This window comes from Scyliorhinus canicula, chromosome 8 (assembly GCF_902713615.1).
Source record: "Scyliorhinus canicula chromosome 8, sScyCan1.1, whole genome shotgun sequence".
In the NCBI taxonomy this organism is placed as follows: Eukaryota; Metazoa; Chordata; class Chondrichthyes; order Carcharhiniformes; family Scyliorhinidae; genus Scyliorhinus; species Scyliorhinus canicula.
The window spans coordinates 28,936,763-28,962,417 of NC_052153.1; the positions used below are offsets into that span (position 1 = coordinate 28,936,763).

The following is a 25,655-nucleotide window of genomic DNA, read 5'->3' on the forward strand; positions in this document are numbered from 1 at the left end:
TTCCCAGTATAAATATCAGAACTCAAGGAATCTTGGGTAATTAGGTGTTAGCAGAAGAAAAGCATTGATCACAGCTCAGGGAGTAAATTAGATGAGAGAGAAGTAGCACAAGGACACCATTAGTTAATTCTAGATTAAATGTGGAAAATTGCCCAGGTGTGTCCAGTACAATAGAAACAGAACAAATCCAACCCAGCCAATTATCGCCCTATCAGTCTACTCTCCATCATCAGCAAAGTGATGGAAGGAGTCATCAACAGTGCTGTCAAGCGGCACTTACTCGGCAATCACCTGCTCACGAACATTCAGTTTGGATTCCGCCAGCGCCATTCAGCTCCTGACCTCATTACAGCCTGAGTTCAAACATGGACAAAAGATCTGAATGCCAGAAATGAGGTGAGAATGACTGCCCTTGACATCAAGGCAGCATTTGTTCAAGTATAATATCAAGGAGTCCTCGCAAAATTGGAGTCAATGGGAAAACCCAACGCTGTTTGGAATCATATCTGGTACATACCTGGCACAAAGGAAGATGATTGTAGTGGTTGGAGGTCAATCATCTCAGCTCCAGGACATCACTGCAGGAGTTCCCCAGGATAGTGTCCTCGGCCCAACCGTCTTCAACTGTTTCATCAATGACCTGCCTTTCATCATAAGGTTAGAAGTGGGGATGTTCGCTGATGACTGCACAAATGTCCAGCACCATTCATGACTCCTCAGACACTGAAACAGTCCATGTCAAAATGCAGCAAGACCTGGACAATATCCAGCGTGAACTGACAAGTGCAAGTTACATTCGCGCCACACAATGACCATCTCCGACAAGACAGGATCTAACTATCGCCCCTTAACATTACCATCACTGAATCCCCCACAATCAACATCCCAGGGGTTACCATTGATAAGAAACTGAACGAGACTTCACTGCTGTTGGGTCAATATCCTGGAACTTATTCCCTAACAGCACGGTGGGTGTGCATACACTTCAGTGATGCAGCTGTTCAAGAAGGCAGCTCACCACCACCTTCTGAAGGGTAACTAGGGATGGGCAATAAATGCTGACCTAACCAGCAATCCCTTAAGTGAATTTAAAAAAATAAGCAATCTAATTTCTCCAATGCAGAAATCCCACCAGGTGATCTTGGGGCGAGAAACCACTTCAACTGTTTCACTGAATCAACCTTTTTTACTCATATTTCCTTCAAGCTTTTAGCTCAGACATTTTTCTGAGCGCTATTTGTTTGATGAAGTTTAGCACTCGTGGATGCTCCCATCCAGACCAATGGTAATTTAGATCCAGAATGAAACTCGTGTCTTTCGTTATTCATGCTTCAGCTGTTTATAACTTGGCAGCTTTATATACAGCAAGAGCACCCAGCAACTTTCCGTTTCATCATTAACCTGAACCAATACTTGCCAAAAATTATCACAAGATGAGCAGCAGACCCTCCCCGAGGGAATAATTGGGGATTTAAGAGGATTAGCTGGAAACGTTACCAGTCTTGTGCAGTTTTCATCATTAACTCAGGATTAGTGAAGTTAAGGGAAAAAGCTGGAGCTGAAGTTTTTTTTTCAGAGATGGGTTCAGTGGGGCTCCTCGCCTATCTCCTGAGTGTAGTTTGCATAGTGAGGATCCAGGGCCAGTTCCCTCGGGAATGTGTGAAGTTGGAGGTGTTGTTGAGTGGGGAATGCTGCCCTGGCCTCGCCGCCAACCCCAGCGACCGCTGCGGCTCCAGCCTGGGCCGGGGCGTGTGCGCCGATCTTCGGGCTGACCCGTCTCGCCACGGCCCGCAGTACCCGCACGATGGGCTGGACGAGCGGGAAGGCTGGCCCCTGCGCTTCTTCAACCGCAGCTGCCGCTGCGCCGCCAACTTCCGAGGCTCCAACTGCGGCGGCTGCCACTTCGGCTGGGGCGGCGCCGACTGCCGGCGGCCCCTCCTGGTGCAGCGGCGGGACGTGCGCCGCCTGAGCCCCCAGGAGAGGCAGAGGCTGCTCCGGGCTCTGCACCTCGCCAAGGTCACCCCTCACCCCGAGCTGGTGGTGGCCACTCGCCACCTCGCCAACATCACTGGGCCCGACGGCCAGAGCCCCCAGTTCCAGAACATCTCCATTTACAACCTGTTCGTCTGGACTCACTACTACTCAGTGAGTAAGACCTACCTGGGAGGAGGGCAAACCTTCAGTGGCATCGACTTCTCTCATGAGGGTCCCGCTTTCCTCACTTGGCACCGCTACCACCTGCTGCAGCTGGAACAGGACATCCAGGTAAGGACCCCGTCCTTCACCCACTTCAAACTGGCATGGGGTAGTTGGCATCTCAACCTGCAGGAAGTTAAGGGCATAATACAATCTTTCTAAAGGCAAATAATTGTTTCTTAACCTTTTGGGGCAAAATTATTAGATCAGGGGTCAGTGCATTTCAATTGGCACCCAGAGTGACAATCAATGCCCAAACCCCCTTAAATCATTGCGGATTTGGCACCATTCTTCATTTCTTTAAAACTATTTGATATCTGGGGTGCTTTCACAGGAGCACTTGAAACCAAATCTGACACATGAAGAAATATTGGGACCTTGAGTCAAGGGAGTAAGTTTTTTTTAAGGAATGTTTTGAACTGGGAAGGTGAGGCAGGGGGTGTAAGGAGGTAATTCTAGCAGGTCCTGGGCAACCAAGAGGCCACCGCACCAGTGGTCCATGGAGAGGGGTGGTTAAAATCGGGGATACTCGAGGGGTGAGAATTAGAGGAGTGCAAATATCTCCAGAGGGCTGTAGAGGTGGAGGAGAGGGTGAGGAGGTGGGTAAGTGAGGATGAGCATTCTAAAATGGAAGGTGTTGTTCGACTGGGAACCAGTGATGGTCAGTGAGCACAGGGGTGATCAGGATTTGGTGTGAGTTTAAGATATGGACACGGAATTTTGGATGACTTCAAGTTTACAGAGGGTAAAATGTGGGAGACCAGGTGTGTATGGAAAAAGTTAAGCTAGAGTTAACAAAGTGGGGCAGCACGGTGGCCTAGTGGTTAGCACAGCTGCCTCACGGCGCTGAGGTCCCAGGTTCGATCCCGGCTTTGGGTCACTGTCCGTGTGGAGTTTGCACATTCTCCCCGTGTCTGCGTGGGTTTCGCCCCCACAACCCAAAAATGTGCAGAGTAGGTGGATTGGCCACGCTAAATTGCCCCTTAATTGGAAAAAAATAATTGGGTACTCTAAAATTAAAAAAAAAATTAAAAATAAAATAGAGTTAACAAAGTCACAAATGATGGTTTCAGCAGCAGATGAGCTGAGACAAAGATGGACTGAGCTGGAAAGAGTCAATAGATGATCTTGGTGATGGTGCAAATATATATTTGGAAGCTCATCTCACAGGTCAAGTATGATACCAGTCTAATGGCAAACGTGGTTTAGTGTCAGACCATTGGCAGGGAGAGGATTGGACTTGGTCGCTCGGAATCAGAGATAGGAGCAGGGACTCAACTGGCTTCCGGCCTTCCCAACATTGGAGGAAATTTCTGCTCATTGGGCATCAGATGTGAAAATTAAAGCTGTGCTTCAGATGATGCCACTGGGGAAAGGCGAGGAGAGTGCCAGATTTCAATCATGTTCAGTTGTTTAAATGACCTGTGTTTGATTATGTTAGTTTGTTCACTGACCTACATTCACTGTAGCTGATGCTGAAGTCTGGGTGAATGAAGCCTTTTGAAAGCTAAGGTTATGAAAATCCTCCAGAGGAGTACCTGTGAAGACCCAAGCTCTGGACATTGGTGTAAAAATTGTGTAATTGAAGATAATTTTTAAAGCATGTGAATAGAATTGGTAGCATTTATGTAGTCATAGAATCATAAAATATACAGTGCAGAAGGAGGACATTTGGCCCATCGAGTCTGCACTGGCCCTTGGAAAGAGCACCCGACATAAGCCCGCACCGCCTCCCTATCCCCTAACCCAGTAAACCCACCTAACCTTATTGGACACGAAGAGCAATTTATCATGGCCAGTCCACCTAAACTACACATCTTTAGACTGTGGAAGGAAACGGGAGCACCTGGAGAAACCCACGGGGAGAACGTGCAAACGCCACACAGTCACCCAAGTTGGGAATCGAACCTTGGACCATGGAGCTGTGAAGCATCTGTGCTAACCACTGTGTTACTGTGCCCCCCCCCCCCCCAGAAGCATTGCTCTGAGGCAAATCGGGTATATATAAAATATCATCAAATCAGTGATTACACAACAAAATTGTCAATGGGGATAGATGCGAAACATTTAACTTTACCAACTTAGTATTAGTTTCATTGCTGGGGGATCCTCCCATGACATGGAATCAATGGATTTTGGGATTCACCCGGCGCAGGGGTGGAAAGGCCAGACATAGCAGCGATCAACATTAAGGCAATACTCATACATTGGGCAGGATTCTCCGGTCTCGCTGCAGTGAATGGGTGATTTGGCTGGGCGCCAAATTCTCTGTCCTCGCCAGCAGTTGTAGCGGGGCAGATTCGCAATGGAGAATCCCGGCAGTTGTCTTGAGCAGAAAACCAGCAAATGTGTGCGCAGCTCATGGAAGGTGTATCGACATTTGATACAGTTGCAAGTACACTCAAAATAATTTGCACTGAAGAAAATGTGATGACTAAAATGATGTGCATTCCACTGGAAATGCCAAGGAAATAGTGAGCATGTAAAACAATACTTGACAGCATTGAGGCAATTGGCTTCTGCAAGTACACGAACGGATTAATTTGTATCTCATTAATTGAAACTTATTATTTGAAGATGTCAGTTCCACAATTAGGGAATGTTTTCACACAGACGATGGCAGTCCAGATCTAATTCTGCCATGTAAGATTCAAAGAACAAAGCAATTATCCCTTAAACACAGGATTGCAGACACAGCTTGCCCAACTAGCACAGGTGCAAGGATCACGGACAAAAAGACTTCAGTTTCATCAACGTGTGACCCATCACTGAATCCTTTATAGTGCAGAAGGAGGCCATTTGGCCCATCGAGTCTACACCCTCTGAAAGAACACACTATCCCTGTAACCCCGTAACCCCACCTAACCTTTTGGACATGAAGTGACAATATATATTGTGGGAGGAAACCAGGGCACCCGAAGGAAACCCACGCAGACATGAGAGAACACACAGTCATCCAAGTTTGGAATTGAACCAGGATCCCTAGTGCTGTGAGGCAGCACTGCTGACCACTGTGCCACTCCTATCACGGTCGGATATCTTCAAAACTGTGCCCAAAATATGGAAATACTCATCGGGTTGCACTGCCTTCTGCACCTCGAGGGAAAAGTCTAACTTGTGCTTCACCATTTTGCAGATATGCGCAGCTCTCAAAGTAGAAAACCTTGGGGGCGATTCTCTAATCGCGGGACTAAGTGCCCGCGCCATCGTGAACGCCGTCACGAACCGGCCCCCGCAATTCAGGGGCAGAAAAGGGGCCAGCAGCGGCGCCAGGAGAAAGTGCAGTTGGCGTGGCGACAGAGCAGCGGCGTCATCGTGCGACGGCAGGATGGCGCCACACCGAGATCTGAGATGGATGAGCCCCGCCGCGCCGCTCCCCGCTTCCGGGACAGCGACCTAGAGGCACCTCTAGACACTGTGGAGAATCGCCGGGCCATCCTCTTCCCCAGCCGTGGCCACCGGTAGCCGTGCAGCACCATGAGGCGGGGATGGCGAGAGGTCGGGATGGCAGTCAGCGTTGTGGGGCACATCCCTCGCACGGGAGACCTGTGCAGGAAGAAACTGCACAACCTCGTGAGGGTATTGAGGGTAAGTACCCTGAGACTCCCCCCGGGCAATGCCCCATGTCAGGGGTGGGGGGGGGGGGGAATGGGGCCCCACGTTGCACCTGGGACACATGTGGAACCCAGCCTATGGGCAGATGCCATGGCGTGGATCCCAGTGTCCCCACCTTGTGATAATGGTGCTTACATGTGTGCGTCCTGCCGATGACCACCTAACCCTGAGCTTCACCTCCCCTCTCCCCCCAAGGGCGAGACAGCTCACAATCAGAGGGAGCGTTCAAGAACCACCGCGCCCACTGCATTTTCTCTATGAGCAGAGGGCTCTGGACCTTCCTGGGGGAGCCGCCAGACGGGCGGTTGCGCCGTGCCAGGTCGGAGGTGAAGCACCAAGTGAGGACCCCCTGTCTGCATGCAGTCCCTCAGCCCATCAGTACCCCCACCCCTCTCACACCCCACCGCCTGACACTGCACCACTCCCCCAGTCCACACCCTCACACTGCCCTCTCCACCCCCTCACATGTCCCCGCGTGTCTAACGAAATGTGCCTTATTGTGTTCTCCAGGGCCAAAGGAGCACCGCCGTGGAACTGCTCTGTCACCCCGCCGCCGTCCAACTCTAACCTCCTCCGGCCACAGGGACGCAAGGGACAGAGGGGAAGAATCGCGGGCAGGAGGGCCCTCCGTGAGGCTGGGCCACCGAAGGGTTACCCACCGAGGACAGACAGACGTCAGGACGGACAGTCATGACACATCTGACAGTGAGACGGACGAGGAGCGTACAGCGAGTCAGGACAGTGACGGCAACAGGACAGCCCCTCAGGACAGTGACACACGGAGGACGTTGTGACGTGAGGCACAGGGGCATGGCACCTGGCATGGGCCGTGGACTGAATGCAACGGGCCAAAGTTCCAGCCAGGAGACCCCAGACCTGGGTACAGACGAGGACCTAGCGGCCGCAGCACTGCTGTCACCCACCACTTCAGCCATCGCAGATACACTCCCCTCGGTTGGGCAAGTAAGTGACGAGGCTTCTGGGTCACAGACTGGTGCGCACCACACAGCCGAACCGGTACAGCAGGTGGAGGTAGGAGCAGCCGAGGGGCTGGACGGTTGGAGGGCAGCCCAGGCCCAGCACCCAACTGCTGCCCAGATGGTTCCTGCATTCCTGGGCTTTCCAGGCCCATCGGTAGACCCGATGCATTTGCAACCCCAGGGACCAGACGACGGGATGACGGCTGTCTTCCGGCAACTGCAGACGCAGCTGGAGCAGTCCATCCGCGTCCACGAGCAGGGAGTGGTGCCGGTCATGCCTGCCACCCAGGCCGACACAGCACGGGTGGAGTCCACGATGGGGGCAACGGTTTCGGCCATGGGTCAGGTTCTTTAAGGCGCGGGGCTTAGTGTAAATGTGTCATCCGTGGCCCACGACAGGGATGCCCTCTTGCAGGCAGTCATGTCCGAGAGCCAGCTGGACATTGCTGCCGCTCCGGGATCTGGCCCAGTCTCAGCAGGCCATCGGCGGCCTTATCCATGTGATGGATGGCGTCGCACAGACTCAGCGGGAGGTAGCGCTGTCCCTGACAGGGATGTCACACTCCCTTAGCCCCATCGCCAGGAACGTTCAGACCCTGGTCAATTCCACAGCGGGCCTCCAGGACTGGCAGTGCCAGGTGTCGGTGGTGCAACGGGGCTTGCCTCCGCTCGCACCACCGTCCCATAGAGAGGCCCGGGGGCCACCGAGCTCCCCGAGGGAGGAGGAGGTCCTGGTGCCTATCCCGGTTACACCAGCAAGGGAGGGATCGGAACACTCGCACTCCCCCATCTGTCCCTGGTGTGCATCTGGTGGGCAGTGGGCAGAGGAGGGTGGCACCATGCCATCCAGCACGCCCGCCGAGCAACCTGGCCCATCCAGGCCGGGCCACCCTAGGAAGCGTGCGCCGACGGGGAGCCCTGTCGAAGGGCAGGATTCTCAGCAGTCCGCCTCCACTCCTGCTGTACCGTCTGGGGAAACACCTAGACGTAGTGGTAGGGCCCGTAAGTCCAAAATGTTAGACACATAGTAAGTAGGCATGGGTGCAGGGCATAGATTAGTAATTACTGGCTTGGACACTTGTCTTTCAATGTCACTATTAAAGTGTTACACCAAACCTAGATGCGTCTGTCCTATGTCCGGTGCCTGGGGGGGGGGGGGGGGGGGGGTGAACGTGTGTGAGGCACTCTCAATTACGACGCGAGAGCGAGGTCAGTAATCAAAGGCTTTAATATACAGAGAACAGGACTGCATCCGAGAGAAGTGTGCTCGCAAAATGGAGTCTCATCTTATATCCTGTTTCCAGGGGGCGTAGCCAGAGGCGGAGTCCCCCAGGGTTCCAAGCCTCTTAAAGGGGCAAGGTATTAAAGGTACCCAGTGCCCGGTGACGATGGTGTTCGAAATTCATTGCAAGGGTGAGGCCGGGTGTGCCCCCAACACCATACACACCGTCTTCCTCAGTGCTCCGACGCCCACTGCCCCATATGGACATGTGATGGAGTGTCCGTGACGTATAAAGGGGACATGGAGGTGGGGATATTCAGATATGGCCATGAGTCAGACCGTCAGTAGCGATCTGAAGCTCACTGCTCATCGCAGAGCGGGTTGTCCTCATCCAACATGGTACTGTTCACACCCGCTTACGGAAGTAAAAGTGTAACGACAATAACTGGGTGCTGCAGGTGTAGTGTTGCATGAGTGGTGCCGTGTGTGGTAGGGTTGTGCGATGGTGTGGAGGGGGGGGGTTTGCTGGGTGGTGCCTTTGCCCGCGATCGATGGCGCGAGTGCCCTGCACAACGATGCCCTCCCCCTAGCGTGCGAAACGTAGGGCGTCCAACGCCTCGTGTGCTCGCTGCCCCAGCCGGTGGCATCGTGCGGCCTCCCAGCCATATCCCGCACCCCGGTGGTGTCTGTGTCCCGCCGCCCTCCCATCCTCATCCTCATAGTCAGAGGCGACGCCCTCATCGGGCTCACCTGCTTCTTCCTCCTCCATGACATCGCCCCTCTGTTGGGCAATGTTGTGCAAGTTGCAGCATGCGACTACGATTCTTCCGACCTGTCGGGATCGTACTGTAGAGCGTCTCCAGAGGGGTCCAGGCACCTGTACCTCATTTTAAGGAGGCTGACGCACCTCTCCACGACACCCCTGGTTGCAGCATGGGCCTCATTGTAGCGGGTCACCGCGTTGGTCTGTGGCCTCCGTATAAGCGTCACCAGCCCCGGCCGCAACGGATAACCCCTGTCGCTCCTCATCCGGGTGGGTCGGTGTGGTGACTGACCCTCGAAAATAGCGGGATAAGGGACTGCACCAGTAGAAAGGCATCATGAACGCTGCCTGGGTATTGGGCGCGCACGTGCATTATTCGCATTCAGTGGTTGCAGACCACCTGGACGTTCATGTCCTCTTCCTGTTCAGGAAGACGTCCCTGTTCCGCGGCGGTGCACGCAGGTTGACGTGCACCCCATCCACGATGCCTTGGGCCGTCCGGACCCCGGCCACTGAGGCGAATTGCACTGCCCTGGCAGCCTGGTGTGCGTGGTTCTCCGGGAAATCTATGTATGTCCCACGACGACATATAGGCCGTCGGTAACGGCCCGGATGCACCGATGCTTGAGAGATTCCACATAGGCCCCCACTCGGTGCCTGGAAGGAGCCGGTCGTGAAAAAATTTAGGGCAACCGATTCCTTCACTCTTACAGGGATGGCATGTCCTCCCCCCGTTCCACATGGTGCTAGATGCGCCATCAGGTGGCATATATGGCTCAATCTGAATCTCCCCCTGCATGCTTCTGTGAGGTCCTCGAAAGAAATGCGGTCCCGGTAGACACGATGACGTAGGGGACGCCTCCGCTGCCTTGGCCCGACCACCTGCTCGTGCTTCTCCCCTCTTGCCCCATCAGGATCTGAGTCGTCGACCTCTTCCTGGCCGACGACGTGGAGGTCATTTTCACCTCCGCCTCCACTTGGACCTGTCGGGCGTGATGGCCTGCAGCAGGAGTGCCTGGCACGGGGACCTCCGCAGCCACTCTCTCTGCTGCATCCGCCTCTGCAGCACCCTCACTGAGCCGCTTGGCTTGCCCGTGCCGAATGTCAATCTGCATGGCTGCTGCTGCCGCCATGGCCGCGAACATCGATGGCTGTTGTGAAAACATCAGGAACTTGAAGTGGGGGGGGGGGTTGGGAGGGAGAGGCAATGACATTTGTTAGGAGTGCGCTTTGGCACGTAGGCAGCCAGATCCCTTTCGATGAATGTGTGCCCCGGCTGCCTGGTCTCAGTTCATTCACACATGCACCGTTACACCTGCCCACAGTATCCGTTTCCCGTACAGTTCACCCCATCCCTCCTCATTGCAGCGCCAGCAGCCAGAGCCCTTCACCATGCCCTCGACTTGGAAGGGTGTCTTCACCACCTTCCTGCCTTGGCACTCCAGCTGGGGGTTACTGTCCCCCTCACCCGACAGGATGGAGGCATCATTTGCACCACCCCCTCCTCCTTCCCCCTTCCCTCCTTTCCACACCCCATCCTCCTTAGCACTGTCCTCACCCATCCCAACCACCCTTCCCCCACCCGAAACCCCCTCCTCCCTCCCCACAAACATATATGAACATAACAGAATCGCCTCTACTGCCTGCTTGGCAGATTCTCCGGCATGAGCAACGCCGACCTCGATGACACCGTTCTTGCCGGTTGGGAAAATGGCGGAACTGCGTCGGACCGGCGTCGCTAGAAAAAGTTGCGTGCACAGTGTGGTGAATGAGATTCACACGGTATTATAAGTTACCAATGTCACTCTGTTCCAAGTATATATATATATATCAATCAATATTGTAAGTGCAGTTGCACTACCTGACCATCAGGGGGAAGTAGCTCTGGGAGTACTCGAGAGTTTGTACTGGGCTTCCCCCCCCCAGAACTCCTCCCCCTGGAGCTGCTGTATAAAGATCCGTGCCACAGAGTCAGCCAGCCAGTTCACCGAAAGTTCAACGGCTAACAGGCTGGCTCTGTTGTAAGTATATTAAAACCGCTATTCTAATCCTACAAGCACGTGTCCGTAGAATTGATGGTTCCATCACACAGCGATTCTCCCCGACGGTGTGGCATGGGAGAATCGGCCCCTTAATTTGTTCAACCATGGAGAAGTCTGTTCCTGAGAGTGACTTACTATAAAGCACCAAGGAATGCTCAGTCAAGATCATAGACACCTCAGCATTACTTATTATCAATATTGACATGGAAATATCTATTCTGAATGGCAAAACCAGCCATAGTGTTTGCAACTTTCCCTTCGCCTACAACAGGAGTTTACAAGACTCCATTATTTCAGTTTTTTGGAACAATCCTAGCTCCAGTATGTTACAAAATGTCATGTTAGATATCTTCGATAGGCTTGGAATCAAACATCAAGACCTCACCGGAACACACACTAACATGATTGATAATGCAGCCAATAATCACCAGCATCCTTCCTTATTTATTGAATTTGGGAGATGAGTGGTACTGTCAGGCTTTTCATGTTGACTCCACAATTCTATCAGTTTCACAAAATTTGAATAGTTGCTATTTGCAATCCATGTTAAAATGTGTGGAAGCAGTTGGTATCATTTAGCAAATCAATTCATTATCATGGATATCAAGCTTCTGTACCTTCTGCCTGATGGATGGATCTGGAAGAAGGCAATGCCTGGATGAGAGGGATCCCTGATAATGATAGTGACAGTGAAGGAACAGCAATATATATCCAGGACAGGATGGTGAGTGGTTTGGAGGGGAACTTCAAACTGCTCTTCACATGTGTCTTCTGCCCTTGTCTTAGATGGCAGCAGTTTTGGGTTTGGAAAATGCTGTCTTGGGAGTCTTCGAGTGCATCTTGCTGATATACACACTACTGCCATCACTGGTGAGGGGCGTGAATGGCACTCCCATCCACAATCAAGTGGATGTGTTGAGCTTGAGCTGTACTCATCCAGGCAAGTGGAGAGTATTCCATTGCATTCCTGACTTGTGCTTTGTAGATGGTGGACAGACTTTAGGGAGTCAGGAGATTGGTTACTCACTGCAGGATTCCAAGTTTCTCAACTGCTCTTAAGCATAGGTATCTAGAAGGCTGGCCCAGTGTAGTTTCTGGTCAATAGTAAACCCCAGGATGTTGATGGTAATGCCAGTGAATGTTAAGGGGCTATGGTTAGTGTCAAAACCTGGGGTTCAGCAGGTAATGGGACACAAATGGATCTCTTCTACATCTTGTATAAAACCACAGGGCCAGGAACTGTGAACTGGCCTTTGCAGTACAGTACCTGCTCTGTACTCTCTGTTGCATTAAGCCTTTTTCCTTTGGCTTGACCTGTTTGGCTCGGTGTGGACTCCTTTCTGGACCTTATAATGCTGGCGACGAGGAGTAAACTCTGGGCTCTGGACAACATTTCAGCCTCCATCAGCTTTGAAGCCCCGCGTTCCAGTTGGGTTCTTCCGTGCTCTGGGATGTCGTTATTTGGTCGGTTGGATCCGTTTGATACAGCTCGGGATAAATGGGTCCGTTACACTGAGTCCGTTACACCGTTCACTACTTCTTTTGAGCCAATGCCTTATCAGGGAATGAGCAGTGGTGTTCCTCGCCATGGTGGGGGCGGAGACTTGCAGGGTGATCCATTACTTGAATTTTCCCGATTGCCCCCAACTCCCACACGCGGAGACAGTGGCGGCTGCTGACGAAATCTTCTCTGAGGATCTCGCATCCATCCAGCCCAGACGAAGGAACCACAAGCTATGGAAGTGAATGCCTGTGGGTGGGGACTGGGGGGGTGTGGACCCCTCCTTTTGGTCAGATCAGTTCCAGGCTCTGAAATGCGGCTGCCTACATCTGCGTGTCTCCCAGGGCTACCGCCTGCCCTCGTTATGAGTGTTGGTGCCTTCCTCCATCCGCACGTCTCCCGGACCACCGCCTGCCCTCGCCATGAGTGGCAGTGTCCTACACCTGGTTGCTGTTACCAAGGGGCCTGTCGACAGACCGGGCGGATTGCCCCCAATGATCAGGCCATGGCCGGCATTCACTCAGGACCATGGGCCAGCCATTTAGGAGATGAGGAGGAGGCGTCTTGTGTAACCCTATCCTGGTTCCATTCCGGGTAAATGGCCATCTGTTGCAAATGGAAGTTGACACTGAAGCAGCGGTGATGCTGCTCAGCTTTAAAACTTTGGGTGGCCCCTTAACATCCGGCAGTGAACAGGTTGGCCGAGCAGACCATACAGACCCTGAAGCAGGGCTTGTGGAAACAGGGTGCTGGCTTGTTGGATACCAGACACTTTCTCTGCCCCCATCCCCCATGCAGTTACTGGGATTGCACCCACAGAAATGCTGATGGGTCACCACCTATGGACCAGATTAGTGGTGTTGCCTGACAGAGGGGTGAAAGTGCGAAAGGCACAGGATCTTCAGACAGCGGTCCTGCTTTCCAAGCATCCAGTTTGTGTTTTTGTCCCCGGGGGGTAGGCAAGATTTACCTCTAACTATACTCGGGGTGACCACTGGCTGAAGGGGTTCTGTGGCGACCTGAGCCAACCTCGTATCAGCAACAAGTGAAGTGCCACGTGGACCACCTTTGAGCCAGGTGCCCAGTGGCACACCCACGGGCGGCTCCGACAGTCCTGCAGGCCCTGTCGGACCACAGGTGCCCAAAATTCCCTGCCAGTCTGGACGGAAGAGGCAGCCCCCAGTCCGCTATACACCATTGGATCTGCCGTAACCTGGCGTTAAGCAGGTTATGGGACACTAATGAAACTGGGGGATTGATATTCCCAAAGAACTATGGGGACTATACACTCCCCCACTGAGGGATGGGACGCCCCCATCTGCATCCTGTATAAAACAGGAGAGCCATAAATGTTGAGCTGGCCCCCGATGTAGAGTAACTGCTCCAAACTCTTGTTCTATTGCATAAAACCTTTGACTCGACCTGCTTGACTCCTTTCTGGAACATTTAATAGTTAGATTCTGTCTTGCTGTAGATGGTCATTGCCTGGCACTTATCTGGCATGAGTCATTTGTCAGCCCAAGCCTGGATATTATATGGGCCTTGTTGCATTTGGACATGGACTACGTAAGTAACTGAGTCGTTAATAATGCTGATCATTTCATCAGCAAACATCCCCACTTCTGACCTTCTGATGGAAGGAAAGTCATTGAAGATGTTTGGGCTATGGATGACGGTTCCACAACTCGCGTATTCCAGAAGATTGTTTCTTCAGACTTGTCAGATGTTGAGGGTTGCTCAATTACTTGATGAAGTAATTGGCCATGAAAGAGACAGAGCAAAACCTGATTGCTCAACTTGCAAAAGGCAATCAACATTGCTGTTTAAGAAGGGAGGGAACCAGTGGATGTGATTTATTTAGATTTCCAAAAGGCCTTTGACAAGGTGCCGCATAGGAATCTGTTAAGATAAAGGGGTCTTTTTCAGGACTAATCAACACACGGAACACAGCAGCCAATCACCAGACAGGACACGGCCACTATCAAGCCAGAGGGCACTAGTTTTCCTGCTCTCTCGGGATGCAGCCTCTGAGACAGCCAGAGCCCGTGATCAGTAACACAAACATCTACCATGTTCTGGTAGTATTAGTCGGGTCAGGTTAGCCTCAGGTCTCCAGTCAACCTAACAAAGTGTCGACCCACAGTGTAAGTATGTTTAACAGTTCATAGTTAAATAAAATAGAGCTGTACATCTGCTAGTGTTGGTCGCCTGTCTCTCTAACTGCTCTGGTAAACGCAGTCCTCGCAGACTCAGCATACCCAACATATCATGGTACGTAACGTTAGAGTTTGATGGACCTACCCCGAGATAATCTGCCTTCGACCAGTGATGAGCCATCCGGTAGTATGGACAGCGTCCGCCCTCCTCCGCCGCTCCGCATCACCGGCAACCTCGGTGCCAACTGGAAGATATTTAAGCAGAAGTTTCAACTGTACCTCAAAGCCACCGACCTGGAAGCTGCCTCAGATGCCAGAAAGATTGCTCTCTTTCTCTCCATGGCCGGGGACCACGCCATCCACATTTTTGACTCCCTCACATTTGCTGAAGGTGAGGACAAGTCCAAGTTCAAGACAATCCTGCGCAAGTTCGACAGACACTGTGACATCGAAGTCAACAAAAGTTTTGAACGCTACGTCTTTCAACAACGTCTGCAGGGTAAGGATGAACCTTTTCAATCTTTCCTAACCCATCTTTGCATCCTCGCGCAATCCTGCAATTACGGCTCCACCTCCGATTCAATGATCCGCGACCAAATCGTTTTTGGTGTGCAGCTCCTCAAAGTGAAACAGCTCACACTCGCTATAGCCATCGAAACCTGTATCCTGCATGAGCACGCCACTAACCGATACTCGCACATTCAAGCAGCAGAGACGGCGCGGCGAGGCCTCCACGATGCGGAGCGGGTGCAGGCCGTAAAACAGCTCCAGGGCATGAGCCTGGATGAGGGCAGCAATTGTGCATGCATTTCCCGGGCTCCCACGCATAACGACCGAGGGGACGGCGAGGCCGAAGACCGAACTGCGCAGGCGCACACTACGTACGACTGCAACACGCATGCGCGGTGGCGCACTGAGCGTTCTGACATGGCAACGTGCAACAACTGTGGCTCCTCCCACTTAAAGCGACAATGTCCCGCGAAATCTTGACGCTGTCTCCAGTGTGGCAAGCTTGGCCACTACGCAGCCCTATGCAGGTCTGCTCAAACCCCTGCCTCCCATCGCTCCAACCAGCAGCGCAGGGACGTCCGAACCGTACAGCATCCGGTCACAGATTCCAACTCCGACATGGTTCCCGACCCTGACACCTAGGATCTCAAATCCCCATTCCAGGTGGGCATCATCACCAAGCACACGGTGCTTTAAAAGAAAAAGGCCAAGGCCTTCCCAGTGATGAGCATTGATCCGGACGATGAGTGGTGTGCCACACTCACGGTCAACAAATCTCACATCTGATTCAGGTTGGACACCGGCGCTTCAGCCAGCCTCATTGCGCAGTCTGACCTGGACAGCCTGCCAGCTTCTCCACTACAATGGCAATGCCACTGCTGCCAGTGGCTCATGCCAGCTTGTGGTGTTGCACCGTTCCTTAAAGGCCACCCTGCCTTTCGAGATTGTAGGGTCACGGTCATATCTGATAATGGCCTATGTTTTGCTAGTCAGGAGTGGTCCAACTTTGCCCGGCGGTATAATTTCACGCACGTCACCTCAAGTCCCCACTACCCCCAGTCGAATGGCAAAGCTGAAAAGGGGGTACACATTGTCAAACGACTCCTGTGCAAGGCGGCCGATGCGGGATCCGACTTTTACCTCGTACTACTTGCCTACAGGTCAACTCCTTTGTCCACTGGCCTGTCACCAGCACAATTGTTAATGAACCGCACATTACGGACAACGGTGTCTGCAATACACCTCCCAGACCTGGATAACTTTCCGGTCCTGCGAAGAATGCAACTGTCTCAGGCCCAACACAAGTCGGCGTATGACACCCATGCCACGGATCTCCCTGGTGACCAGGTTCGTGTTCAACTTCCTGAAGGTGGCTGGTCTGCCACTGCTGTGGTAATCAAGCAACTGGCCCCCAGGTCGTTTCTGGTTCGTATGCAGGATGGCACTTTTCTTCGCCGTAATAGGCGGGCACTGCGGCTGCTTCCACGCTCGCCGCCAGAACATGATGTCCTGCCTCGCCCTCAGGACAGGCCCTTCCAAGAGCTCGCAGATCTACCTCTTCTGTTGCCACCCTCTGCGACTGACACAGTCCCGCCCGTTCCAGAACAGGCGGTCCCCGACCCACCCTTGAGGCGGTCAACCAGAATTCGTAGCCCACCACAGAGACTGAATTTATGAACTGACTGAATTCATGGTCTGATTGTTTCGTTACCCTGGTTTTACGTTCGCTCGTTTGTACATTATGTTATTTATATCCCGTGTTGTGTTACATACTTTCTATCTGCACTAGACACCTTCCCGTGTAAATATGTTAGAATTTTTGTATATAGTCATGTAAATATGCTCACATGCTCTCCACATAGTCAGGCACATTCACTTACCACACTATTTATTGCCACGTGCACATACTTTTTCAAAAAGGGGGGATGACACAATATACACACAAGTATATGATGGTGCATAGGCTGACACTGACTGACACACTGAACGACCAATCAACACACACAACACAGCAGCCAATCACCAGACAGGACACAGCCACTATAAAACCAGAGGGCACTAGTTTTCCCGCTCACTCCCGGGATGCAGCCTCTGAGACAGCCAGAGCCCGTGATCAGTAACACGAACATCGACCATGTGCTGGTAGTATTAGTCTTGTCAGGTTAGCCTCCGGTCTCCAGTCAATCTCAATCTAACATAGTGTCGACCCACAGCGCAAGTATGTTTAACAGTTCATAGCTAAATAAAATAGAGTTGTACTTCTACAAGTGTTGGTAGTCTGTCTCTCTCACTGCTCTGGTAAACGCAGTCCTCGTAGACCCAGCATACCCAACATCAGAAGATCAGTGTGAGGTTATGCACTTTGGAAGGAGAATGGAGGCATAGACTATTTTCTAAATGGGGAAATGCTATGGAAGTCAGAAGCACAAAGGGACTTGGGAGTCCTTGTTCAAGATTCTTCTACGGTTGACGCGCAGTTCAGTCAGCAGTTGGCAAGGCAAATACAGTGTTAGCAATCATATCAAGAGGGCTAGAATACAAGAGCAAGGATGTGCTTCTGAGTCTGTATAAGGCTCTGGTCAGACTCCATTTGGAGTATCGTGAGCAGTTTTGGGCCCCATATCTAATGAATGATGTGCTAGCCTCGGAAAGGGTCCAGAGGAGGTTCACAAGAATGATCCATGGAATGACGAGCTTGTTGGATGAGGAACAGTTGAGGACTCTGGGTCTGCACTAGTTGGAGTTTAGATGGATGAGAGACGATCTCATTGAAACTTACAGGATACTGTGAGGCCTGGGTAGGGTGGACATGGAGAGAATGTTTCCACTTGTAGGAAAAACTAGAACCAGAGGGCACAATCTCAGGCAAAACGGCTGATTCTTTAAAACAGAGATGAGGAGGAATTTCTTCAGCCAGAGGGTGGTGAATCTGTGGAACTCTTTGCCGCAGAAGGCTGTGGAGGCCAAATCGCTGAGTGTATTTAAGACCGAGATAGATAGGTTCTTGGTTAATGAGGGGATCAGGGGTTTTGGGGAAAAGGAAGGAGAATGGAGATGACAAAAATATTAGCCATGATTGAATGGCAGAGCAGACTTGATGGGCAGAGTGGCCTAATTCTGCTCCTATGTCCTTTGGTCTAACAAGGGTAAATACACATTTGCGGCACCCATGCTTGACTTTCTAAGGTGTAGAATGATGGAACTGGAGTAAAACCTACACAGGACAAGACCATAGCCATTCACGTGAGTGAGTTGCCATTATCCCTCGTACTACCATATTCTTTTTAATCACGCGGAGAATGTGGAGCCGCATATCGGCTCTCTCTCCTCGCTCGCTCTCTCGCTCTTTTGCTCTCTCTCTCTCTCCCTCCGATGGATGCTGAGTCGCTATCTGCTGCATTAAGTTGATCACACAGAAGCACAACCTCACATTCATAGATCTAATCATAAACTTCCGAGACAATTGTACCTCAAATAATTTCTGTATGTGGAGAAGACAGGAGATGATTTGAATTATATATGTTTGTTATTTCAGCTGAGTTAATTAACAATGGAGTAGATGTTGTGTTCAATGATTTAATTGATCAATGTTTGATTGTTGATATGTTGACTGATCTGTCTTCAGTATGCTTGATGGTTAAGCCTGGATGGAGCCTTTGCAAGTTAAAGTAAACAAACTTCCGAAAAAGCAGGATTCTCTGATCCTAAGTGGGGGCCAGCATGGCACTGGAGCGACCCACGCCACTCCAGCTGCTGATCCCGGTGCCAAGGGGTCCACGCATGTGCAATGGCACCGGCGCCAACGCATGCATGCGCAGTGGCTCCCCTCTCTGGCCAACCCGGCATAACTTGGCACGGGGCTACAGGGGTTGCCGTGGAAGAAATGAGGCCCCCAGCCCAAGAGGTCAGCCCGCCGATTGGTAGGCCCCGATTGCGGGCCAGGCCACAATGGAGCCCCCCCAAACCAGGCAGCCCCTGGATCCTTCCATGCCAAGGTCCCGCCGGCTAGGAGCGGTTAGAACGGCGCTGGCGGGACTTGGGATTTTTGTTGCGACTGCTTGGCCCATCCCGGGGGGGGGGGGGGCACGGAGAGTGGACCCAGAACGGCGCCACGCCGGTGCCAATGGAGCCAATTCTCCGCTCTGCGAGTCTCGCCGGTCGCGGCAATTCACCGGCCCGGCCTGGCCCTGGGCTGAGAGAATCCCGCCCAGGAATACCTGAGCTCTGCATATTTTGTGGCAACCTCTTGTAACTTGATAACCTTGTAACAGATGGGTGGCAATGTAGAATAATTTCTCCCATTCACACGTCTCAGCTGAATGCAATAAAAGTAATTTTGAAAGGGAATGTTTTAACACCCGATTTCTTTGTTCCTTAAAGTCAAAGGTGAAACCTGCTTTTTTAAAAGCTTAAATCAAAAGAAGGGTCTCATGTTTATTTCTGGCAACAACTGAAATATAAACAGAACAAACACTCTCTCCTAATTCACAACTAAGTGTCACAACAAAAGTTCATTTGTAAAGATGTAGCATGCACTTAACACAAAGGTCACTTCTAATCCGAGGTAATGTTCCAGGCCTGAAGTAAAGTATTACCTCTTGATGAGCTGAAGAGAAATGAAGGTTGGATGTTCTTGGTGATGAATTCACCATCAGTTCACCCCAAACAAAAGCAAGCTTCTAACTTTCCAGTCAAAGCTGGTCAAGCTCTTGTCGTGAATAACTCCTGCAGGTCAAATTAATAAGCTTCAATTCTCTGCCGAAGATGACTATTTTTAAAATTTAGAGTACCCAATTCACTTTCCAATTACGGGGCAATTTTAGCGTGGCCAATCCACCTAACCTGCACATCTTTTGGATTGTGGGGGTGAAACCCATGCAGACACGGGGAGAATGTGCAAACTCCACACAGACAGTGACCCAGAGCCGGGATCGAACCTGGGACCTCGGCGCCGTGAGGCTGCAGGGCTAACCCACTGCGCCACCGTGCCGCCCTTGCCTAAGATGACTTTTGAGGGTGGGTCAGTTTTTCGTGCTGGACAAGAGATGGCTCCCCTCTCCTCTTATCCCAGACTGACTATTTAGGCTGTTTTTAGAATAATGTGATATGATCAAACTACTGTAGATATTCTGTACCCCTCTCAAACAATGACTGAATGAGATACAGGAGCAGATTTGTAGGAAAAATGTGTGTGATAGACTGGTGATATTTGGGTACTTTAATATTATTGCAATTGATATTTTGCATTTTAAAACCTGTTCAGAAGAAATTCCTTGACCAGTATATTCTCCGTCCAACTGGAAAGGAGACATTGCTGGATCTGGTGCCAGGGAATGAGGTGGGCCTAGTGTCAGTGGGGAGCAATTTGAGTAAGAGTGATCATCATTGGTGTGAACCTTGTGATATAATGGAGGTGAGCAACGATCAATATTAAGTAGAATTTCTAAGTTGAAAGAGGATTAACCTCTTGGGTGACAGGGTATCTAGCCAAGGTAAAATGGAACCAAAGACTGGCACAGCAGCTGAAAGAATTTTGAGAACTGTGGAGATTAATTTCAGGTTAGTAATTTCACTTGACCACTTTCAGATGTCTAATGACGACTGAAAGATTACTTTGGAATTCAGAATATCGCACCGAGCGTCAGTTACATCGGATGTAGAATTCTGTTTCAAAATGTTTACTGGTAAGGTTCTGAAAATGTTTAGAAATGCTAATACTGGACAAAATTAACAGCAACTTCTCCATTCGAGCTGTGTCCATATAAATAGTTACAAAATATTCTGTTGTATTGATGAATTGGAAGTCCAAATTGGACAACAATTTCTTCTGTCTTGTTTTAAGGTAGGCCAAGTCCAAAATTAGCTCATTGGATAAAACTGTCTGCTGGTGAGGACTTCTAAATTCATCTTGTATTAGAAACGTACTTTTTTGAGGGAATCTATATGTATGGATTTTTCTGCGTTTTTGGTGTGAACGTAGAACAGTGCAGAAGGAGGCCATTTGGCCCATCGAGTCTGCACCGACCCACTTAAGCTCTCACTTCCATCCTCACTTCCACCCTATCCCCGTAACCCAATAACCCCTCCTAACCTTTTTTGGTCACTGAGGGAAATTTATCATGGCCAATCCACCTAACTTGCACGTCTTTGGATTTTGGGAGGAAACCGGAGCACCCGGAGGAAACTCACGCAGACATGGGGAGATCGTGCAGACTCCACACAGACATTGACCCGGTAGGGAATTGAACCTGCGACCCTGGCACTATGAAGCCACACTGCTAATCACTTGTGCTACCGTGCTGCTGGAGCTCTGGCAAGGAGGAATCTGTGGGGCTCACCTTTTGGTTGAGTGGAAATGTTCACCTTTATAACTACAACATGTACCAATGTTGATGCATTAGACTCAGCCTTAGAACAGGGACCGACGATTCTATATTGTAAGATTAACAGGACACAGATTAGTCTGGAGCTAAATAGGCAGCAGAAGGTTACGAAGTTCCTATTGCTCTGAGGATCTGTGGCTCAAAAAAGCCACAGTTGGGGGATATGATAGCTCCCTGAAACTGGCAATTGGGGTAAAGAAAAACAGTGCTGTTTTTGACGGAGATGATAGGAAGCTGGGATCATGCTGAAGATTTAGATTCTGGGCTGCAGCCTTGTCAATGATGTTACGGCACCCTGGGTTAGTGCGCAGTCAATTCTAGCCCCACAGAGTCCCAGCACGAGTGAATTAACCAATAATTTGTATAAAATTTGTGGCATCTTTGGCCCCTTGGCTGCTCAATAAGTTATAGCGTGAAAATTGAACTTTATTTATAGCGGGCATAAAGTTGAAACATGCAATAACTGTAACAGAATGTTGGCCGGCTAATCTACTGCTCCTGCATGTCCCCTCCCGCCTTTCACCGTCCCATCCCTCACCTAACCACAGACAAGACAAACACACACTGGGAAGGGTAAGGGGTAAAATTATGATATTGAAGTCTTTGGAGCCAGCCATATTCCCAAAAGGCAGAGTGTTGAAGTCGCTAGTTGGATTGCTAATGAGGATCTTCTGGCATGTCCAGTCCGAACTCCCAGGCTGTAAGATTGTCTCTGGGGAGTCACTTTCACTTTTATTAACTTGGACCTTCACTCAAGAACAGCCTCGAGCATGTGTAATTCTTATTTGTTTCCAACTCCACAAAAGGACCAACAGCTGGTCTGAGATAAGAGCAGTGTTCCCCACATGAGATTTTAAAATGATTTTTAAATAACTGACCCTGCCTGCTGCTGGTGGCTGGACTAAACTTCATTCAGTTCAATCTTGCTAAAAAGGGGGAAAGGTCTTTACTTTGGACCTTTAGACAAAGTCTATCAGGTAAGAGAGAGGGATCAGGGCTGCGGTCCATCAGCTTCTTGCTCAAAGCGAAACTAAAAGCCAGATTAAGCCTTTGCAGAACAATCAGCACAGAAATCAGCTAAGAACCCGGCAATGTAAACAGCTTATTGGCCGACAACCAGGTCCATCAAGATGAGTCATCACCGATGTCGGACCAAGCAGCACATGCTGCTGTAGATGCCTTTAAAAAAAATTAAAGATGAAGTCCATCTTAAAGGCATAGGTGAATTGTTGTCCATGTACAAAAATTTAAATAGCAGAATAACGGAAATTAAAAGGAAAAAACAAGCAGGATGCACAGGGATTAACAGGAGGATCCTTACCATGCAGTGGGCCACAGTCTCCAAAAAGAGATTGAGAAACTGGGTGGTAAGCAGTTGCTGGGGCATTCTAAGGTTGAGTCCTGTTGCCTAAAAATTACTTGCAGTCAAAAGGAGAAACAGCAGGTCTTCCAAACTGATTGTGACTCACTGATGAGGTTGATAAGCAGATTTATGTTTGCCATTTAACATGCAGTTGCTTTTGCATGTTACCGTTTGCCTGTTAAGTCTTTGTCTCATGCTAATTCTGGATGTTCCAGTATAAGATAAATAGTATTGACTGTTTTCTTCATTAACTTTTGTATTCTAAAGGTAGGTGGTGACAGAAATGCAATGCCATTGTACTCTTCATTCAGAGACCTGGGTTTGAATCCCACCAGGGCAGATGGTGAAATTTGCCTTCTCTAAAAATCTGGTATTGAAGGCCTGATAATAACCATGAAACTATTGTCAATTGTAATTTCAAAAATCCATCTGATTCATTAAGGTCCTTGAGGGAAGGAAATCTGCCATCCTTACCATGGCTTACATATGACTCCAGACATATCACAACAAATGTGATTGACTCTGAACTGCCCTCTGAAAAGGCTCAGCAAGCCCCTCAGTCCAGCGGCAATTAGGATTGGGCAATAAGGATTGGGTTGCTGGCCAAGCCAGCAACGACCATGTCCCAAGGAAGAATTAACAGTGCTTCTGCTTATTTAAAACTGTGGACAATGTGGCTTTATTCTCTTGGTGAATAACTAGAATTTCTAATTCTGTCTACTTTAAAACAGAAAGGTACTGGTGTCTAACTGGATCATAGCTGAAATGTGGGGGGTTTGTCTGGGACCATGACAACACTTGGGGGCCTGGTCTGTGATTGAAATTACATCTATATCATGTTTACCAAATTACTGTTTTTCTCATTAATATAGGTAATGCTACAGGATCCCACTTTTGCACTCCCATATTGGAATTTTGCCACTGGACGAAATACCTGTGACATCTGCACTGATGATCTAATGGGAGCCAGAAGCAATTTTGATCCTACACTCATCAGTCCAAACTCGATCTTTTCCCAATGGCGAAACTTGTGTGAAAGTTTGGAAGACTATGATACGCTGGGAACTATTTGCAATGGTAACCACTTTAAATAATACAATGAAGGGAAAAGTGTGTGAAATGAAACATGAATATTTATCCTTTTCTGTTGAGAACCTCTATGACTTTGCCTTCTTACAGGAAATCCATCAATTAAATATTGGACCTGGAAAAGCTAGACAATCTTTTTACCCAACTAATGGAAGTTACTTAATATTGGAAAATTCACACTGTTCCTTGAATTTTTGGAGCACAGAAACCAATGGTCATGCCTTTCACTTAGAATCATAGAATGGTACCAGAGGAGGCCATTCAGACCATTGATTCTGTGCCAAGTAGACCATTGATTCTGTGCCAGTTCTCTGCAACAACAATTTCCCACACCCATGTCCTTTTCCTGTAGTCATCATTTTTTATCATCTTCAAGTGCTCATCCAATTCTCTTTTGAAAGACATGATCGAATCTGCTATCATCCCACTCTCAAGCAGTGTGTTGCAGACCCTCAGGAGGCGTGTTGCAGACCCTGGGCTGGATTCTCCATTGCCTGACGTTGATATCGTAATCAGCGATCAGGCGGAGAATCGACACCGACTCCCAAATCGAGGCCGCAGCCTGTTTGACCCAGGTCAGCCATGCGCAGCCCCCTTGGAAATGGCATCATCGCGTTGCACACAGCACACCATTGCAATGGCGTTGCCACGTCATTGGCCGGTCCTCCCGCGGTTCTGCCCCCCCCGATGTGCAGGGTCAGGGGTTAATTTGGTCTCAACTCCAGTATTATGTCCCATAAAACATATGGGCTGAGTTCCCCAGGCGCGGGGCACGTGTGGTCTCATTGGGCGGGAACCCAGCGTGGCGGCTACGGACTGTATCTATCGCCATCACACTCAGCTGGGATCTACGCCGCTGGCCAGGGGTCTCCCGCGAGGGCTAGGGGGACTGGTGTGGGGTCGCGGATGCCGGGTAGGGTCCACGCACGGCCGGTGCCATGCTGTGCCGCGTGACTGCTGCAGGTCATCAGCCATGCGTATGCGCGGCCGGGTTCCCGGCCATTCTCTGGCCATTTTCGGCACGGGAGCTGGGGGTTCTGGTCCCAGAATCAGTCAGGGGTTGGTGCCGATTTTTCCATCGTAAACCTCCCACAGATTTTACGTTTGAGCTGACATTTAGCTGCTGGAATGGAGAATCCAGCCCCTAACTTTTGCGGCATTACAAACTTTTGGTTCTGTGGCTTTTAGTTCTTTTGCCAATCATCTTAGTTTGGGCTCCAGTGATTTTTGACCTTTCCACCAATGGGCACAGTTCTTCCCCATTTTCTCTGTCAAGGTGTCTCACACATTTGAACACACCAATCAATTTTCCTTTTAACCTTCCCTTCTCTTAAGGAAAACAACTCCAGCTTCTCAAATATTTCTTTCAATTGGAATTCCTCATCCCTGGAACCATTCTCTTCATTTTTCTACACCATCTCTGAAGACTTTGCATGCTTCCTGACGAGCGGTACCATGAGTGGGACATAATAGTCGAGTTGAGACCAAATTAGCTTCTCTGCTTCTTCCATCCTCGCTTCCCTCCGTACGCTCAGATGCATTCGATCCAATCTCATGAATCTCATGACTTGTCAATTTTAAATAGAGTCTGCCTATCTTATACTTCCTCTTTTTTAAATGTTTATTCTCCCCAGTATTTCAACTACCTTCTTTTTAATTATGACATCTTCTTTCCTGGTAAGGGCAGATGCAAAATTTCCGTTCAGTCCTTCAGCCATGCCCTTTGCCCCATGCATAACTCCCTTTTAGGACCCTAATTGGCTCCAATCACCTGTTTACCACTCTTAATTTTTTACTATTTACATGCCTATTGAATACTTTGGGGTTACCTTTAT

At 50.1% G+C, this 25,655-nt stretch overlaps 1 protein-coding gene across 1 annotated transcript in view; it reads left to right on the forward strand.

Moving 5' to 3' along the window:
• The first annotated feature begins 1,418 nt into the window (after nucleotides 1–1,418).
• Nucleotides 1,419–25,655, forward strand: part of LOC119970165 (5,6-dihydroxyindole-2-carboxylic acid oxidase-like) — a 37,355-nt gene continuing 13,118 nt past the window's right edge. Inside the window, exons 1-2 of the mRNA XM_038804322.1 lie at nucleotides 1,419–2,265; nucleotides 23,604–23,808. Coding sequence (XP_038660250.1) covers nucleotides 1,579–2,265; nucleotides 23,604–23,808 — 892 coding nt within the window. The 5' untranslated portion in view covers nucleotides 1,419–1,578. The remainder of the gene's footprint in view (nucleotides 2,266–23,603; nucleotides 23,809–25,655) is intronic.